Genomic DNA, 19,871 nt, shown 5'->3' on the forward strand with positions numbered 1-19,871 from the left:
GTGCATCAACGCTGTTTTCAACTATCTATAACCATCACTTTAGTATAATAAAGCTGGAAGATGAATATCTGGCCCGATCTCAAGTCTTTTGCGGTCACATTTGAACAATGTTTTTTTTTTTTTTTCTTTTGCATTTAACGTCTGTACAAAGGCAAGAAAGTGTGCATCAGAATATTTGGCTCAGGTCATTGCAGTTCAAACTATTTCCAAATATCTTCCTTGGAGGCATTGCTCAGACACTTTCAAATCTAGTTTTACAGTCATGACATCAGCTGTCTTCCGTGCCTATTACCAAATACTTCTAAACACACACACACATGCACACGCACGCACACACACACACACCCCCGCTGCTGCCATTGCAACATCTGAACTATGCTAGGCCGGAAGACCGGAGTCTGTGGGCTCTAATTTCATGTGCAGGAAGGGAAGTTGGTTTACTTTATGAAGGTTGTGTTTTTTAGATTTAATGCTTTCTTCTGGTTAGAGCATAAAGCTTTTTCATGCCATTTTGTACTTTTCACAGCTTAGAGAGTTTGGGTAGAATAGCTTACAGGAGAGATAGCGTGCAAAGCAGAGGTCAGAGTAACATTCAAACTCCGGACATTAAACTTTAACCCAGCGAGACACCGGGTCACTTTCATAAACTTTCATTTGCACAAAGCTTCCTCAGCGTCTGGTCAGGTTGTCATTGCATGTTGTTTTTCTGACTCATGCCAGGTGCTTGATGTCAGGGAAGTCAGCCAGGACCCTCAATTCCTATTTATGTCAAGTTCAATCTGAACTACATTAGACAATTCCCTCAGTGTACAGTACCGAAGCTCTTAAAAATATGTATATATCTCTAATCAATCAATGTTTCTTTTTTCTCTTGTATTGCATTGGTCTGTATTTCCAAACCTGGTCCTCATGCACTCCTGCCCCGCATGTTTTAGATGTGTCTCTGTTCAGGCACATCCGATTCAAATAATTGCATGACAGCCACCAAATGCTCCAGAAGCCATTCATTCAAGCCAGTTATTTAAAAGTAAAGAAACACCTGGGGCACTTGAGAATCAGGTTAGAGAACCACTGATATAGGCCTAGTGGTGCGTTCACACCAAACGCATTTTGCTAGGCGCGATTTGAAGCATTTTTCACGTTTAATCGCGTCAAGCGAGTCCAACAAATAGGCCGACAACTGAAAAGAACTTCTCAAGCTATTTTGACATGTCTGTTGTGCCCTCGACGCGCCTCCACATAGACTTGAATTTAAACCAGAAGTGCGAAGCGAGGTTGGTGTCGAGCAAAATGTCAAGCGACATGCGTCGAACCTGAAGCGTCGGACGTGTTTTTGACATGCGTGACGTGTTTGGTGTGAACGCACCGTAGCACTGAGTCATGTAGATCATAAACAGTTTGGATTCTGGTGAACTTGTTAAAATTCTGTTATGTTTGACGGGAATATTTGAAGCTAACTAAACTTGTTTTTGTGTCCTGTGGGCGACTGTTGATCAGTGGATACGGTAATTGTGTTGCAATCTGAAGGTTTTATTCAAGCTTCCTGCTTCGTGTTACATGTTGATGTTCCCCTCAACAAAACACTGAATGCATGAATGTGGGTGTGATTGAATGTGGATAGTATAATTAAAAGTTTGAAAGAAATTCAATTCATTATTAATTTGCACCACGTTTCCTCTTGCTCACAGCTTTCAAGGTCATCCTGCTTATTCAACGTGTCATGGGCAAAAGTTTCCCAATAACTTTTATTTTACTTTCTCCAGCATTGAAATTAAATATTACTGAATAGAAAAAGATGTCTTTCATTCATTTTCTAGACAGTTAACCAGGACAACCATTCAGAAATGTGTTAATACTGTTTTAGTCTTATTTTTTTTATATATTTATGTTGCAAAAACCTCCAAGAAGTTTTTCCATGTTTTGGTATGTTGCTGCTGAGGTCAGTGGCTTTAAAGGAGTATTTTCTCTTGAAGCAACTTAACATAAAATCTAGCATGAGAACTGTTAAGGTAAGCCAAAATGTACAACTGTGTTGCCAGAAAACCTGAGAAACATTTAAAAAAGGTTCAAGAAAAGTTGTTTGAATGGTTCAAAAAAAGAGAATTGTTAGATTGCTGTGAGTTTGGAGAAACAGAAAATAGCACTTCAACGTATTTATTCAAACCAAAACTTTGAGTTAGTTTTTGGCTAGTTTAGCTGTACAGTTTGGGAACATGTTTTATTGACTTTTTGATCAAGAACTCATCAGCAAAACAAGATAGTTTTGTTTGTTTTTTTTCCCCCCAAGGACGAAAAACATTCATAGGAACCCTCAAAAAAGTCCTAATTGAACTTCTACCGAACCGATAAACAGCTACTCCAGTTTTCAAACAAAAATGTAAAAAAAAACAATAACTGTGCAATGTGTATGTCATAAAATAAAATGTAATAAACTCAAAATGAGACCAATAGATGTTTCATAAAATTTACATGAGAACTTAGACTTGAGGAACACTTGCATGTAATTTGTAATCACAAAATGATACAAAGTATTTCCACAATAACCTGGCCATTGCCTTCCTGTGCAGTTTCACTTGAAAAAACATTCTCATTTACAGCACAGTCTGGGCTTTCTCCCTTTGACTTGAATTGTCTCCGGCAGATTTCTACAGGGTCAGACAGTGAACAGAAGGAGAAGTTGTGAAGTGTGATGTTTATTTCCAGAATTGTAGTCTGCTTGTAGTTTTAGCAAAGACAGAGGAGAAACTAAAACGAAGCTGTTCAGTCCGTGTTGGTCAAGCTTAAAATATTGAATTAACATTAACAGCCGCTTCGTTCAGATTAGCACTTATCTCTTTGCAGTGGAAGATGTATGTTTACAGCACAGGCAATTTCCAGCAAGCTTCTTAGCATACTTCCACATTATATGTATATGCCACAAAAAAACGTCAGCAATCGGATAAAATGTAAAACCTAAACATATTCCACGCCTCTAGGAAGCAATTGTTTCTCAACAGCCGAGAGCCGAGACCCTCTGTAGGAAGCAAATAGCTTAGGACAAGGGGCTTGTTTTTACCCGACTAGTTCCACAATGGCAGGTAGAGGATTTCAACCAATTTTGCGCATCAATAGAGAATCCTATCTGCTTTCCCAGTCTATTAATCAGTACTGAACATCATGATTACCATGTCAAATCCAAAGAAATTCACTCACTGCATTAGAATGTGCCACTTGTCCCTGTAAATTAATGTCTGGATAAGATATATTTGTATAATAAGACGAGAAGAAGAAAACTTGATCCTGATTAAGGGAAGTCACATGTTACTTTTCATAAAATCCTAATTGTTTTCTTTTTAGTGAGGGAGGAACAAGTTAAATTACAGTATGTTTCTTGGACTTTTCCCTCAGCGAGAATACAAAAATATTTCCATTAAAAATGCGAACCAGTATTTGTATTATTTAAAAAGAAAATAAAAAGAGAAATACTCTTTTAACCTTTTGTGAGAATAAATCATCCCTGGCCTCCTCAACCAGTGTTGATGTTTCCCAGGTTTTAATAGGAACATATCTATCTGTCCGGCATGAGTAAGTGAGCTGTTAGCAGGGGAAACTCAGCTGAACTGTTGGGAGAAGATCCTGTAGGACGTGAGAAACAGAAGGAAGGAGAAGTTTGGTTCTAAAAATAAGTCTTTGTATTGGCACAGTACAGTGGGGGGTTTCTGGCTCAGAGCTGGAGAATCTCCGTGGACGGCTGACGGTGACGGTAATTAACTGTGTTATTTATTTAACGTTGAGTCAGCATATCCTCACTTTGTTGGGTCCAGTCTCTGCTGACTGAGCTCTGCCAAGATTCCTGCACAGATCCACTAAATAATATTCAGAAAGCAGATTTCTGTTGACCAGACTAAGCTACGTCCAAAGAAAGCTTGTGTGATTTGTACAAGGAAGCTTTGTTTTTGTTTAAGATCCTTAAGAAATGCCAGTGTTTGTCTTTTTTTTGTTTTGTTTCTTTTATTATATGTTTTTGAGTATAAGAGACCTTTTACTTCTGCCAGGTTTAAAATACATAATATCTGTTTCCTTATTCAGGCTTCAATATTTAATATTGAAGTGATACATCTGGCAGTGTGCTAATGAAAATATATTTGAAGATGTTAATTCATCAAATCTGATACTTGTATAGAAAACTCCCCACGAATTTATGTTAAGGTGTTAAACTCAAGAACTGATTTAAAATACTGCTTTATATGCGTCAAGTGTTTGATACATTACTTTCAAAAATTCAGTTTTACATAACCACCATACTTACAAGTGGAACAAAATAAGGCACGGATTGAGTGACTCATATGCACTTAAGCAAACTTTGCCTTTACAAGATCAAAATAACAGCTCAGTGACAGAGACAGTGGCTCCAACTATGATAGTTATCGTTGGATTCTCATTCACCTCCTTGGGGTAGGGCAACCTTTTCCGGTCTGTTATTGAGCAGAGACTCCAGCACTCTCTAGAATTTGGCTCTCATGAAAGAGCCTTTTCACTTTTAATTTCTTTCACATGAGCTGTACAGGGAAACAATATTGTTCCGGTAAATCAAGAATAACAAGGAAATGCAGCACCATTATTCCACAGAAAATTGGGTTGCATCCAGTAGGACTTGCCTGTGCAAAATAAAAATGTTTAATTGTTTACCACATGCAACATTTTGAAGAAAGAAAAAGTGCTTTATGTTTTAATCGTTGCTTTCATAGATACTGGGATATTAGTATGTTCTCTTTTTTTTTGTTCCAAACAGGTCTTCCATGTTTATGAATGATGACGTCAGAATCATAGTTTAAATTTACAGTCTGACATCAGTGACTAATCTTTTGTGCTGCAGCAAAATTATTCAGCTCAATGTATGTGGCAATGTTTTGAAATTCCTAGACATGTGCAAGTCATGCCCTCAGGTAAAGCTGGAGTCAAATGCATTTCCATTCACTTTCTAACTGCAAGACACAGTTTCCTGAGGACACTGTCGTGGGTGCTTCCTGATTTCATTCATTGATCTAACAAGATTACTGAAGTTAATTCCTTAAAATATTCCAAATCTGATCAGTCATCTGCACCACTGATCTGAAAAAAGTTTCTGTTCTTTAGGATCCCCAAAGACAAAAAAAGTAAATCTGCTCTAACTGTTGTTGGCTTTCCCACCGACATGCATCATGTTAATCCGTGACCAGAAATTAGATGGCAAGATGACGTGAAAATTCGTAGGAAGCCAAACAACGGCACGTAGAACATGTAGAACATGTAGAACATGTAGAACATGTAGAACATTGTGTTTAACTGCCGTGCTGCAGCCAAGAAAAAATGTTTGACACGTCACGTACAATGCAGTTCGTCAAGTACATTTCTCCCAACATGTTGCTTCACCACTAATTAAGTGAACGAAAGTGAGAAATATGTCATTTATAGTTTGTTCTTAAGTAGTTTCAACTTTGTCACGTCAACACTTTATCTAGTACTAAAGGCTTGGAGAGTCTAATATCATAACATCTTTTACAGAAACTCTACAGCTTAGCTATTTTTACCTATTTCTTGAGATTTGTGGAAAACTGAGAGAAAAATAATTGTTTGAAGATTTTTCAAAAGCTAGTGATATAGAGAGTAAATTAACTAGAGTTCTACTAACTGACATCATCTATTGAAGATTCTTCATATAGAAAAAATAATAATGAAAAACTTTTTTTATGTATAAACAGTATATATAAATGCTTCACTGTTCATGAAAATGATACAACACCTCCCTCTGCTGACACTGCTCACTTTCAAGTCTCACAACAGAAGGAGTGTCCTGACCTTAACCAAACTGTCAGCTGTGTCAACTCCACAGCTGCTGATCCTGTGGGAGATTAATGTTCACTCTTATCTGTACAGACGACCTAAACGTTGTTGGGATATTGGTTCAGGAATGGGTTGATTGTTTCAGGTCACAGATAGATTAAAATCAGCATGAAGAAATAAATATCTGCCCATTCATTTACTTGTTACAGATTGTGGGTAAACACGTCTTGATGCGGTGGAGTGGCTGTTGTATTGTTGCAGCTGGTTGGGCTGCTGAGAGAGAGGAGCAGTGGAGGCCAGAAACAATAATGCAGTGGACATGCAAGACTGAGAGGGAGGGAAGGTCAGGGGAACCGACCAACGCGATTCATTCCCATAACCTCGACATTTTCCTCACAAAGCGAAAGTAATATTTTGACTGTTTAGCACACTGCTTCGTAAGACTGCAAGATTGATCATGATACTGTTTATGTTAAAATGTTGTTTATTGACAGACTGGACCAGCAGCTAGAAGAATTAGTTTTCAAATTCATTTAGAGTTCATTTTCTTTTGCTTTAAAAATAAAAACAAAGGAAAAAGATGATTTTGACCCCTCTATTTTGATATAAACAATGTTCTTAGTTCAGACTGATCTGTAAATAAGTTGTATTTTATTTTTCTACATGTGAGCTCTATTTATTATCTTCTTTCTCTTGTTCCTTTCTTTTTCTTTCTTTTTATATAATCATCTTATAAGATGGAGATGCACAGTGACACTGCCTTGCACCAAGAAGGTCCTTGTTTCAAATTCTGACCTGGGGTCAGTTTGCATGGAGTTTGTCGCATAAAAATGATCATAACATCATCAGCTACTACTGGGATCAAAGTATAAATCAAGCCCTGATTTACATATTTACATTACTATCTACAAATATAGGTAATGAGCTGAAATAACAAAAATATGGAGACTACCAAACTAGCTATTTTCACTATGAAAATGTTTTCACCTAATGTGGTTACTAATATGAAAGAATTACCAGGGAAGGGCCTTAATTTTTTTTTCTTCTAACACTTTTCACAGCAGCCATTACACAGGATTTCGCTCACCTGGAGTTATTGAGCTATATCTTTCTCTCACTCTTTGGATAGGACTCTCTCAACAACTAGAGAGGATGTCAGTCTGACTCCTTGTCTCTTTTTAAAGACGTTTCAGTCCATTGTCCTCACAAGTATAAAGTTAGATTTAATATTGATACATTTCTATAAAAAAAAAATACTAAACGTAAAATCTCATAAAACCAAACAAAAAAATCCTTTACTTTTATTTCTCTGCTCTGCACTGAGACAACGAAAAGGAAAGTTTTAGAAAGCTTAGCAAGTTTGTAAAACTGGAAGAAAAAAGGGGAACTGCACAATCAGAGGTCAAAGTTTTCCACTATGCTGCAGAAAAACCATGTGCATGTCATCAGATTGTTACAGCTTTAGTCTCCACAAACCAAAAATTACTCATGTCCCCACAACACTGACACTGGCTGGACTTAATCACATGAGATTCTATAAAAAGAGAACTGTGTTTGTGTTTTACACATCAGGTTTGGTTTTAAGCAACTGAAATGTGTTTATAATGAGGTGTTGAAATCAGTGGGGCAGTAATTCATCTCAGATAAAGCCTCTGGGGTCTGATCAGAAGGAGTGTCTCACACTGAACTAACAGAGTTCCTATTTTTTTTGTTCCAGAGGTGTCATTTTTCTTAGATGGAGCAAGTTTGCACCTAATTTGGATCATTTTTCTCTCCGGGTGGTTAACATGAATTCTCTAGAACTGTATTCTCTAGTCTGATGCATATTTATTTATCATTTACGCTCTCTGAAAAAATAAACTTTTTTGATGAAAGGGCTCCAATCTCAGCCAACGTGTAGCAATAAATCCTATAGACCCTTTATAATACTTATTTTCATTACATCTCTTAAAGGGCAGTGTTATGTAAAATTAACTTTTTTTTAGTTTTACATCATGTTATAATATTAATTCCTCATAAAAACAATGTTGACATGATTCCTTCATGCATGTTTGAGAAATCCTTTAATCTTTCAAGACAACAATTCAGCTGTGCAAAACCCGTGGGTGGACCTAGCGCTGCCTTCTAGAATCAGCTCCTCCCTGGAGTTGCAGCTTCTAAACTTCTGCCTCACAGAGCAGCTCTTCCCGTGACTCCTTCACTCATCTCCTTCAGACTAGCCAGTAGCAGTTAGTGGTGGAACTGCACATCTGCTGAGTTCATTAGACAAGCTACTTTTCAGTGCAACACTGATAAAAACATTGTTAAACGGTAAATACAGGAGCGATGTTGTGATGACTTCCTGAAGGCGGAGTTTTAGAAAGAGCAGGAGCTTTAAAAGAGACAGAGGACCAATTTCAAGGAGTTAAATTGTGAAATCAAATTTATTTTAATTTATAAGTGATATAAAGCATTTTTATTTTTATTTTAGAACAACTGAAGGTAACACAGATACTTGATTGTAGTATAAAATGGCGCCATGGCTGGAAAATAAATTACTGCCCCATAATTACCTAACTTTATTTTTTCCACAACTTTCCCAAATATAATCAATGACGGATTGATTGATTGATTGATTGATTGATTGATTGATTTATTTATTTATTTATTTATTTATTTATTTATTTATTCATTTATTTATTTATTTATTTATTATCACATTTTAGTGTAATATAAATACAAACACTAGGGGCGGTAAGTTGTCGCTACTTTGTTGAAGTTCACCGAAAAAGAAAATAAACCGGAAGTAGGCTTTGTTTTGGTTTTATTCGGGGCGCGAAAGGCAACAAATTACATGGTAAGTTCGTACTGGAGTTGGTTTTAACTTAAAAAGTGTTTTCATGTACTGTTGACAACATGTAACAGTCGCTATATAAACTCGGTAACAGTTTGTATTCGGGTTACGTCAAGCACCAAGTAATTAGCCAGATTTAGCTGATGGTTGTTAACAGAAAACATTATCTGCTGTGAACGCTTCAAACAAAACACGCTTCTGTCGCTTTTCTGTTTTCCTTGTGCTTTAAACGTGGATCGGCAAACAGCTGAGGAAGCTGATAAGCAGCTGTATTGTGCGCAGATTTAATATTTAGCAGGTGTTTAAACGGAAACGCATACAGAACCTCGGTTATGTGAAAACTGTATGTGAGCCTGAATTTGAAGTAGAAATAGAAATTAATTGTATTTTGTTTGTTTTTATTTTCATGTGTCCATATGTGTGTTGATTACAGTGCGATAATCTAAACTAATGCGTTATATATGCTTAAATTACGTAGTGACTTCTGTTAAAAAAAATAATATCCCACTTGTTTGTTGCACGAGTTCCTCTATGGTTGTGTTGAATTTGTCCATGAAATCATTTTAGGCTGGTTTAAGGTCGATGTCTTTTTTTATACAGAAAATATTTTTATCAAATACACTAAAGTTATTGTCTAGCAAAGTTTTTTGTTTTTAGCTAGTTTAAACTGAATTCAGATTTTTTTTACAGTGAATTTAAATGTTGTATCTCATTATCTAAGGGTCTTCAAAACGTTGTTGTATATGCTGAAGGTTGTCGGCAGGAAGCATCTGTAGCAGTCTGTCTGAAGAAGATCTCTTTCTACTGACAGCCCTTCTAATATGGAACTTGAAGATTTTTATTTTAAATGTGAGACAAATTTATTGTGAAGATCACTAAAATCTGATCTGCATTGTTTGCAATGCAGTTCAGGAAACTGTAATTTGGAAAATCACTGATGTTTATTGAAGGATATGTTTCCCTCAGCTTGAGTTCACGTTTCCTGTTTTAAAGGGTTTTCAACTCTTTGCTTGTTGGGTACAAGAGAAATTAAAAAATGAAGAAAAGCTTTTGTGGATCTGTGGCCATTTTTTACTACTACTGCTGCTTATGCTTGTATTAACAAAGTTCATATGCAAAACTAATATCTTGTTAATTTTTCCCCTGGTCTTAATGGAGAAAGAGAATCATAACTAGCTCTCACTGTTTATTTGAAATGTGAGATTGTTTGAAAAAAAATAGATTAAAAATTAAAAATTTGAGAGCATAACTTTCACACATGATGTTTTTGTTAAAGTCATATAGAAAAAAAATTTTTTTTGCTAAAATATTTACTGTAAAAATGTGTCGGGAGCGGTAGCTACTTCAATTTGTTACTAACAGCATTTTTTAAATAAATTTTAATTTATTTCTCCAGGTTTCTTAAAAATGTCATCCAGACAGAAAGATCCAGCCCAGTCTATCTCTCCAGTCTTATTCCTGACTGTGGAGGGTGAACCCATGTCCTTCTTCCTGCGACCCGGTCCTCACAAACGGAAGCTACAGCCGCTCATCACAGCTGGAGGAGGGACGTTATGTAGAGTCCAGGTGCCTGGAGCCATCCTGCTGATTGATCCTGAGGAAAACAGCTCTGTTCTTGAATCCGATGCTCATCGGTGGGTGTTGGACTGTTGACATTACATATATAGTACAGTCAGTAAACAGTATGGAAGGACTTTTGTGGCTTTAAAGGAGAGTGATGTGGTAAATTTTTCTTGTTTGTGTCACTGGTATTTATTTTTATTTTCAGGTATGTTTCCACCCAGTATATTCATGACTGCATTAAGAAGGAGGAGCAGCTGGATTTAGATGATTATAGACTGAATCCAAAAGCAATCCAGAGATCCTCTTCAAAATTAAACAACAGTGGGGGAAGCCGTGCTGGACTGTTAGGAGGTACAACAACAACACTTAACTATGGACTTTTTTTCATGAGGCTTTAGCTTCCCATCTGAAAGATTTTTCAGATTGAAATCTGTGATTCAGACTAGAAGTACTATAGTCTGAATCTCATTAGCTTATTGTCCCATGCCACACTGTTTCCCAGTTATCCATTTTCCACCATTTATATAATAATAAAAAAAAAAACATTGTCAAAACAATTACACCCTATCTCCTACCTGGATAATCAAAATAAGAATATCATACTGTAAGATGGGCCAGCTACATTAGTAGTGCTAATCTCCAGGAAAAATATTTTCAACATACATAGTGAAATTCTTGCACAAGCTCTTAATTGTATGGCATCCAAGATCACTTCAGACAAATTCAGCAAATTCTTTTACCCCATCAACTCACTCAAACTAGGTGTGTACAAAATTCTAAATGAATACATTTTAAATCAACAAAAATGTCTCATTCTATTAGGTTAAGCAGATTTTTATGTTTAGTTACTTTCTAAAATGATTTAGTTGTATCATGTTTTTTTATTTATAATCCCCCTCTCTTAAATTTCATTAGGCAGAATTGCCTACACCCCTGAGGAGGATGCTGCCATTCTGAATTTCATCAGCAAGCGTAAGTCAGAGACTGGGGGCAACCGGCTTTGGCAGGAGATGGAGAAGCAGCGGGTGACCAGTCACAGCTGGCAGTCTATGAAGTCCAGATTCAAAGACCAGCTATCAAAGAACCAGTCTGCATCTGCAGAGGTGGAAACCAAAGAAGAAGACAGCAACAAGCTGCCTGAGAACAAAACTGAGGTAATTACAGTGAAATATTTTGTAGCCCTCTTACAGATTTCTTCTGTTTTTTGTTTTAAATGTTTCAAATCATCGCACACATTTTAATATCAGACAAAGGTTACCTGAGTTATCAATGTGTGATATTAATAACTGTTTAAAAGCATATGTTAAACAGGCTTCTACTTACAAATTCAAACACAAGTTATTTTAATATAATATTATGAAATGCAAAGTATAACATTTAGTTAGTTAAAAATGTTAGCTTATCCAAGAGTTTCACACACCAAAACAAATCTGTAGCTCCTTGTGTTGTAGATCAGATAGCTACCACTGAGTGGCACCAAACTGTTAGAAAGATGGGTAACACTTTATTTGAAGGGGTCCGCATAGGACTGACATGACACTGTCATAAACATGACATAACACCTGTCATGAACATAAAGAAGTCTTTATGAATGTTTATGACAGTTGTCATGAAGTGTCATTCGGGAAATAATGACACTTTAATGCAAAGTTGTTCTAAAAGTTGCATTAAAAGTCCATTAAAAATGCTAACTTTGCGTTCAATTATCATAATTTACAAAATTATGCAAAGTTGGCACTTTTAATGGACTTTTAATGCAACTTTTAGAGCAACTTTGCATTAAAAGTGTCATTATTTACCAAATGACACTTCTTGACAACTGTCATAAACATTCATAAAGACTTATTTATGTTCATGACAGGTGTTATGTCATGTTTATGAGTGTCATGTCAGTCTTATGCACACCCTTTCAAATAAAGTGTTACCGAAAAATGTGTAGCTATTCAGCTGTACACATGGATTTTAACTATTGGCAACACAAACATTGGATGGAAATCTGAGTTGATGTAAAATGGAGGTTTTTGAAAATGAAGAGAGAAATGAGATATTTAAACTAGCCTGGCCCTTAGTGAAAAAAACAACTTTCCCTGAAATCTAGAATCAGGTTGTGTGTCCTGTGGCGTCAACAATAGTCATTAAACATTCCTGATTATTTCCAGTGAGTGTTTTAGATCTGCTAAGGCGGTTGACTCGCCTTTGCAGAATTGTCTCAATTCAGCCACATTGAAGGGCTTTCTAAGGATAAACATAATGTTTTAAATAATGCTGGAGTACTTCAGTTGGATTCTAGACTTTGACTAGGCCACTCAAAGTTCTGTTGATATTTATTTGATCTTAAAGCAAGACAAGAAGGCAAAAACAGAAGAAATCTGTCAGAGCGCAAATGTATTTACCCCATAGTGTAGCTTTGTGTCAATAAACAAATCCAGCTGTGGGCTATTTTTAGATTATAAGTAGCTGTTCATATTTCTGCTTTCAGGCAAAGCTCAATCAGGAATCTAATGCTGAAAAATCTCCCTGTGAAGCAACTGCTGATCCTGCTCATTCAGCAGAATCAGATCTGACACAGGTACTGCTGCATGGGCAATCAGAACCTTGTTTAGACATTTCATGTCATGATTTGAAGACATGTCTTTATGTGATTAGCACATTGAGTTCAAAGCAAACCAAGGGAACTGTATTACCTGTCCCTACAGATTGATGTCCAGTCAATACCAGCAGCAGTCACACCTGAACAGGCAGAAACTCCGATAACGATAACGGCCTCTGTTACCGTGGAAGAGAGCAACACATCCGAGGAACAACCAAATATAAACATTCAACCGGAGAGTGTTGAAGGTGAAACGTCTCGCTGTTGTCAAACTGAGGAACAGGCAGAGAACCAAGCCAGCACAGAGACAACAGAACCAGAAAAAGATGAACCTCTTACGCCTGCTTCCCCACGAAAACAGAATTTATCAAAAAACTCCCCTGCAGATCAGCTCAAACTCTCAACTATAACGAGTTCACCTCACAGAGCAAAGCAAAAGCTGGAGGCATCCCCGGTGCAGGAGGAACCTCAGCGTCGATTAACGCGCAGGCAGCTGGAGCTGGAGGCAGCATCTTCATCCCCTGAGCCGTACGGCAAGAAACTGAGATCAGCCTCCAGCGCGGCTGAGCGGTCCACAGCATCCCCACCAAACTGGAAAAAAACTAAAACTGCCATGAAGTTAACTAACCAAGTAGCAGAAGAGCCGCCTAATAAGAAAGCCAGAGGGAAGAAAGCTGCAGCAGAGGTGGAGAGTCGGGTGGAGCATAGCAGCAGCAGCGATGCTGAAACTAAAACTGTGCAGCCAGGTTGGACATGAATATATGATGGTTTGGTGAATGCAGAGTGTATTTCATCTCTTACTTTGGTTTAGGATATTCTGTTTTGATAAGAAATCTGTTTCTTTGTTTTTCCAGATGAAGCCAGTTCAGCCCCGCAGAAAGCAGAAAAGAAAAAAGAGAAAAGGCAGCTGGGAATTCTTGAAATGGCAACAAAGGAGTTTGAAGATGATTTTGAAGTAGGATATATATGTCTGCATGTATGCATGTGTATAAGCACCATTAAAAGTACAATTGGCATTCCAAACATTCTAATAAATTTAAATACTTCTGGTTTTTTTATAGTCTGATGAAAATGAAGGTCCAGATCTCCTAAACAATGCTGAAACAACAGCTGAAACTACAGCTGAAACAACAGCTGAAACTACAGCTGCATCAGCAGACGCTCCACAGCCTTCAGACTCGTCTGCAGATCCACCGGGTGCTCAGCCCAACTCTGAAGCTGAACCCAGCACACAGGGGGCTGGACCACAGACTCAGAGCTCAAGCAGCAACTGCATCCCGAACACCGACACCCCCGATGCCGGGTCCGTCCAGCTGCCTGTTTCAGAGCTCATCAGCTCCCCTTCAAAGGCCCACCTGTTCATATTTGACAGCGAATCTCAGGTAGATGACTCTCAGTCTGTGGTTGGCGAGGGCTCAGCAGCTCCACATCACCCTCAGCGCTCAGAGGACAAAGACGCAGCATTTTCTTTAACTCAGACGGAGTTGGAAGAGGACAAGCAGCGAATCAGGGAGCTGATGGCCCAGACCAACCAGGTCAGCGTCGCAGGTTTTCACCTCCAGCCCTGGGCTGTTGCAAAAATTCAGTTTTAATTGAATTTGTTTGTCTTTCCAGGACCTGGTCAGTGTGACCAAAGCTTTGCTAAAGACCAGCGGAGACTTCGCTGCTGCCGCTGATTTGCTTTTGAACCCCTCATCTGTTTCTGAGCCATTTTGGAGTCGCAGTGATGACAGTTTGTTGCTTTCAGCCGATCCTGTCGGCCGTCGGAAGCTGCAGGAAAAATACGGGGAGGAGAATGTGGCCAAGAGGATTGTGTTTCTTGAAGTGAAAGGATAAAGACAGCATGGGATAACAAGATTGACGGTCTGGGCTGCTGAGATTTTGTGCTTGATTTAAAATTTAAACCAAGATTAACTATTAAAACAGGGATTGGAAAGATTTTATACATTACAACTAGTGTGTATAAATTTGGAGGTGATCCTTGTTTTGTTTTAAGAATAATATTTTTGATGCATTTTAGCATGAAAAGATGTCATTGAATTTGTTTTTAATGTTTTATTCATTAAATTCCCTAATAAATATGACAGTACCATTTAATAAGTTAGAATTTGTTTAATGTTATAACATAACAGGCAAACCAACTTTCTTCTGGACCTGTCTGCTGTTTCTTCATGATGCTGTTTGTTCAATATTGCTCTGAACACCTGAAGCCTCTATTGAACACCTGGATTTATACTGAGTTTAAATTACCTTCAACTGGACAATATTTATTCATTGGTTGACCTCTGAAGATAATTTCTTTCATCTTTTTAAGGGTATAGTAATAGAAATACATCAAATTTGAAAAAAATAAATGCATAAATTGAAATACCCCTGTATTATTTCCCTCTTTTTCACCATTATTTCCAATTAGGATCTAATTGATTTTAATATAATCATATAAGCACAATATTTTCTGGTCTTATTCTTTAAATTGAAGAACGACAATTAGAAAAAAAAACTGTTTAAAAAAAAAAACACCACCAGATCATTTTTTAACCAATCCACCGCTTTATTTAACTTTACCCCAATACTAACTGAGTACATTCATCATTTTGAAACTAAGACTGCCCAACACCCACATCAGTACACCGTATAAATAGTTTCAACAAAAATATTACAAATGATAAACTTACAAATGTAAGAGAAAAGAGTATGGAATATAAATAAATATAGACAAAAAGCCAATTAAACTGAAGATGTTACCTGCGAGGCAAAATAAACATCGAGACTGGAACCTGATAGAGTTCAGCAGCTTTTATCCAAATGTTGCTGCAGCTTGGACCTCCCAGTTACATTCATGGAACTGAAACAGAAAATATGTTTGCAAGCGAACATAAACTGTTAACCAAATCATCCCCAAACTTTATGAATAAAAACTCCTTGTATAAAACCCCTTTTTTTTTTTTTTTAATATGAAACATTCACATCCAGCAAATGTACATACGCGTTGTTGGTGGTAAGCTTGAAAACTTGTTCAGTAAAGCAAAACTCACACTGAGGTTTTCAGTGGATAACCAAACGTCATGAGTCCCTGTGTTTTTAACAGCTACATTATTTTAAGGTCTTTAAAGGCTTCCAATCAAGCTACATTCAACAAATAAAAGAGTCGCTACGGCTTTTTTTGAACTAAAACGAGGGAAACCTGCTTTAAGTGGTGGCAAAGTGGAGATGTTGTACCTGACATCCAGTAGTTTACAGGAGATACGGATGTTGGGGGGGAAACCCTGTGTGGTTGGCATGTGCACTGAGACTGAGTCTGCGCAACTTTCCAGAGTCAGAATCATTTCATCACGTTGCTGTACATGATTGCTTTGGTTGGCTGGTTAGTGTGATGATCAGATGAGCGAGAAAAATCTCAGACCTGCCGTTCGCGGATGCTGCGGCCATACAGTATTAAATAATGGTATCACACAGTCCAGTAGAAAAAACAGAATGACTCTTTGTTACTCATCAGACTGGTTTCATATCGTCTGAAGACAACAGCGAGGCTGTTTTTTTCACTGTTTTCATGTGTTAATTTTGTATTGTTGTGTGTTAGTAATTGAGAAATAATTGCAACAAATATGTTTAAGTTATTAAAAGCTTAACATAGTTACACAGTCTAATGGTTAACACATTAGTTAAAGAAAATACACCTTTCGCCACAAGTAGTTTCGTAACAAATATGACAGACAGTACGCAGTCTGTATTGCAGCTTTTTAGCTCAAAATATATATTAGAAAAGACACATAACTTCTTTTCTGCACATCAGCATGCTTCAGAATATTCTGCCCCCGAAAACTTCAAGATAGAAGTATCACTTAATCTTGGATCCAGTAAATCACACTCAAAATCTAAAATGAACAGATGATTCAAACAAACAAAAAAAAAAAACATTCATTCTCTCTCCATCCATTGATTAGTTTCTGTGCTGAATTATTTCCTCAATCTGCAGCAAAATGAGTTAGCATAAACACAAAAGGCCTCCGGGGTATATACGATCACATGCTGGCAGAGCTCATGTACAGACCGATGTTTCTAGCCCTGTTCTAAAAAGAAAACGAAGCACTAAGTGAAATCTGCCCTCCTGCAGACTGCTGTCCAGAACAGCAGGATATGAACAGCAATCACCTAAAGTAAAACGGCTGAAATGTATTTTATTTAGCTTAATGTGAAATATGCCCTTTGGTTTAGCATGAAAAGCTGAAAGGAGTTGTTTACCATTAATGATTTAGGTTCTTACAATCCAACTCCTCTGTCTTTCTCGTTTTCAAGCAACTAAGTGTTGACTTGTGCAAATTCACGGCACAACACGGGTGGCTTTTCCTTAACGAAGCACATCTGAATCAGAGCAGAGCGCTGCAAGCAACACCTGGCCTTACTCTGCCTTGCATAAGTAGTCGTACTTTCAAACTTTGTTCAGATTTTGTCAAAATACAGTCACCAACATCAATGTGTTTTATTGGGGTTTCATGTGATAAGCTAAAACAAAGTAGTTAAGTAGCAGTGAAATGAAAATGACGCTTGGTTTGCCAGTTATGAGAAAAATACAAATCTGAAGAGTTATGGGTTTCAACTCCCTACACTCTTAATAAAATCTGTATTTTAGATTATAAAGTACAGATACTGTTAGAATGGCGGAGCTCTGTTCAGTCAATTATTCTCAAATGAATGGAGTATGATGCAACCACCAGATCTATGGTAGCTCTAAGCAGCTGCAGAGAGACACAAACTTGGACAGATCAATTATTAGTTTTTCTTATTTGTGTATTCCACAAATCTGGCATTTATAGAAGATCAGATGAAAATGTAAGTTTTGTTTCTTAGGGGGGATATGAGCAATTGTAGTGCGGGAAACTACCACTATGAAAACATCTTCTATGCTCATGCTTCTGCATAGAAGCTGTTGAAAAAACATGTTAGAGGCTGAAGAACACTTGAGACTAGAGCAACAACCCTAGACATTGATGTCTATAGATACTCTGTGCAATCGTACTCAGTTTGTATTGGTGCAGAACAGCAGAATACCACTGCACAGCACATTTTTCAGATTTACTGCTGCTAAAAAACAAAAATTGTGATCAGAAAACCATGGTACCTCAATATTATGGGCCTCCTGTGTTAGTCTATCACATAAAATCCCAATGAAACAATAACATTTTTGGTTGGAGTGTGGCAAAACATGAAGAACCTCGAAAGTTATGAACACTTTAGCAAAGCAGCGTACTGTAGTATTTTAGGGGCTCTGTTCCAGTTGACGCCCCCAACAAAGACAATACAACAACAAAAATACCTGCTTTCCTTAAAAGAGGCAAATGGCTGTAAGAGAAGCTAAAACGGGTGACAGCCAGTCCAAAACAGAATAAGGCTCGCTAAGTTGCATAGAAATTCAGTAGTGCACCGGTGCATTTACAAAAAAGGCTGTGCTCCTTTCCTCTGTCGACTTTGGCAAGTCTGCAGAGTTCCCTCAGAAACAAGCAGAACTTCAACACCATTTGTCTCCTCTTTTCTTTGTCTTCCTGACAGAAGACAATAAAACTCCAAAACTTTAATTTGGACTCTCAATGCCACACCTGTGTCCCGATCACACAAAAACAAGGGAGTATTTCAGTCAGGGGGAACAAAACGTTTCTCAATCTAAGAGATGTATAGTAATCATTTTGGTGAATGGAGGAGTACAATATGTACTGTATTTAATTCCTTTAGAAAAAAAGGATCTTAACTGGATAGAAAATACTTTTCAGCTTGTTTAAAATATTTTTTTTTTCTCCTCTGCAAAATTATTTGAAGCCCTGGAATCAGCAGCAAGAAAGAGAGCACAGCTTGGTGTCTGCATTTACGAAGCAAAGACACCCCCCACCAACACTTTCCAAACAGCAAAAACAGTATAAAAGCACCAGTTCAGAGCCTGCACCATGTTAAGCTTGTTCCACCTCTAGTCAGGATGACATTTTGCTCATATTTAAACTCCAATGATTAATTGAGATTAATCTCCAACAGGAGATGGAACAAATCCCAGCTGTGCAGCCATCAACTGAGCGGGACTTCGGCCTCTGCATCCTTATCCGAGATCTCGTCCTGGATCTCGTCTGTGTTCCCTGAGTCGCTGCTGGCCACCGAGCTGAAAGAAGGAGAGTTTCTGCCGCCTTTAATCATCCGCCGACAGGTCTCCATCTGCACGTCGAGGCCCCTTTTCATGCTGCACATCTCCATGTACTCATGCAGATGTCGGTTCATGTCGCTCTTTGCAGTGGCCAGCTCCATCTGAAGCAATATCGACACGATTAGGAGTTCAGATAATCAATTGAAACTCTACAGCAGACGTTGGAGGACGTTATTAAGTCTACACCGTCAGAGGTAAAAGCTGCGTTTTGTGTTGAAGTAACATTTTTGGATGAGAATACATCGTAACACTGATCAACGTCTGAGCTAAGTGTGGGATATATTTGGTCATGAAGTGCAAATTTATCTAAATCCAAATGAAAAGCAAGTGCTTGAGCTAGGATGGTCAAACTATTATCTGCATCAACGAAAACTCCAACAACATTTTTTCTTTTCTAATGCACACAGGAACCACTTTTTCTTTCACTACAAAATCATATTCATATCAGTGTACCTCAATCTGTCCGATGGTCTCCTGGTACTCCTTCTCCCTGCTCTTAAATAGGGTCTCTGTTTCATCAATGAGGCTGCCAAGACTTCCATCCTGGGAATCCTTAGAGAGCACAGACATAACCCTCATTCATCATGCATGAGTTCGCGTCTTACGCTGCATCCATAGCGTTAATGCATGCCCTGACTTGCAGAAGTCAGATTTTTTATTTATTTATTTTTTTTAATCATTCAGACTGAACTTACGGGATCAGCCGCTTCGGCGCTGCCTTCGCCGGGGCAGGCGGCCGCGCAGGTCGTTGCAGCGATGGTGCACGGCATGTTGTAGTTTGTGAAATCCTCCCAGAGCAAGAGGGTGTCCTCGTTTTCCTCCCACGTCAGACTGTCGCAGTCGTCGTCGATTTCGAACGTCTCGCGCCTGGCAACAAACGAGTTATCTGAACAATGTCT

At 37.9% G+C, this 19,871-nt stretch overlaps 2 protein-coding genes across 5 annotated transcripts in view; one reads left to right on the forward strand and one right to left on the reverse strand.

The window, feature by feature from the left end:
* Positions 1-8,548: 8,548 nt before the first annotated feature.
* terf2ip (telomeric repeat binding factor 2, interacting protein) lies at positions 8,549-16,694 on the forward strand. 2 transcript variants are annotated; one of them, XM_016670469.1, is made up of 10 exons: positions 8,645-8,728; positions 9,969-9,970; positions 10,032-10,269; positions 10,404-10,549; positions 11,114-11,352; positions 12,678-12,767; positions 12,895-13,534; positions 13,643-13,743; positions 13,850-14,323; positions 14,403-16,694. In XM_016670469.1, the coding sequence occupies exons 3-10, from the start codon at positions 10,043-10,045 to the stop codon at positions 14,622-14,624; spliced, it is 2,139 nt and encodes a 712-aa protein (XP_016525955.1). In that variant the 5' UTR covers positions 8,645-8,728; positions 9,969-9,970; positions 10,032-10,042; the 3' UTR covers positions 14,625-16,694. The 2 variants fall into 2 exon arrangements, with proteins under 2 accessions (XP_007549577.1, XP_016525955.1); XM_007549515.2 differs by lacking the exons at positions 8,645-8,728; positions 9,969-9,970 and adding an exon at positions 8,549-8,638.
* Positions 15,741-19,871, reverse strand: part of iffo2b (intermediate filament family orphan 2b) — a 28,364-nt gene continuing 24,233 nt past the window's right edge. The window contains exons 6-9 of one of the 3 annotated variants that reach the window (XR_001661833.1): positions 19,668-19,869; positions 19,426-19,524; positions 16,192-19,073; positions 15,741-16,149 (exon numbers count right to left, since the gene is read on the reverse strand). Coding sequence is in view for 2 of the 3 variants with exons in the window: in XM_016670472.1 (XP_016525958.1) it covers positions 18,840-19,073; positions 19,426-19,524; positions 19,668-19,869 (535 nt within the window). In the remaining variant the exon portion in view is untranslated. Of the gene's footprint in view, positions 19,074-19,425; positions 19,525-19,667; positions 19,870-19,871 lie in introns of all 3 variants that reach the window. The other 2 variants (XM_007549525.2, XM_016670472.1) reach the window with 2 other exon arrangements.

The sequence above is a fragment of the Poecilia formosa genome, unplaced genomic scaffold (assembly GCF_000485575.1).
Source record: "Poecilia formosa unplaced genomic scaffold, Poecilia_formosa-5.1.2 Scaffold2, whole genome shotgun sequence".
Classification (NCBI taxonomy): domain Eukaryota; kingdom Metazoa; phylum Chordata; class Actinopteri; order Cyprinodontiformes; family Poeciliidae; genus Poecilia; species Poecilia formosa.

Bases quoted from the DNA above. Each gene is read 5' to 3' on its own strand.
- terf2ip (XM_007549515.2), top strand. From the start codon at position 10,043: ATGTCATCCAGACAGAAAGATCCAGCCCAGTCTATCTCTCCAGTCTTA. The intron at 10,550-11,113 runs GTACAACAACAA...AAATTTCATTAG, and splicing joins CCGTGCTGGACTGTTAGGAG to GCAGAATTGCCTACACCCCT. The intron at 11,353-12,677 runs GTAATTACAGTG...TTCTGCTTTCAG, and splicing joins TGCCTGAGAACAAAACTGAG to GCAAAGCTCAATCAGGAATC.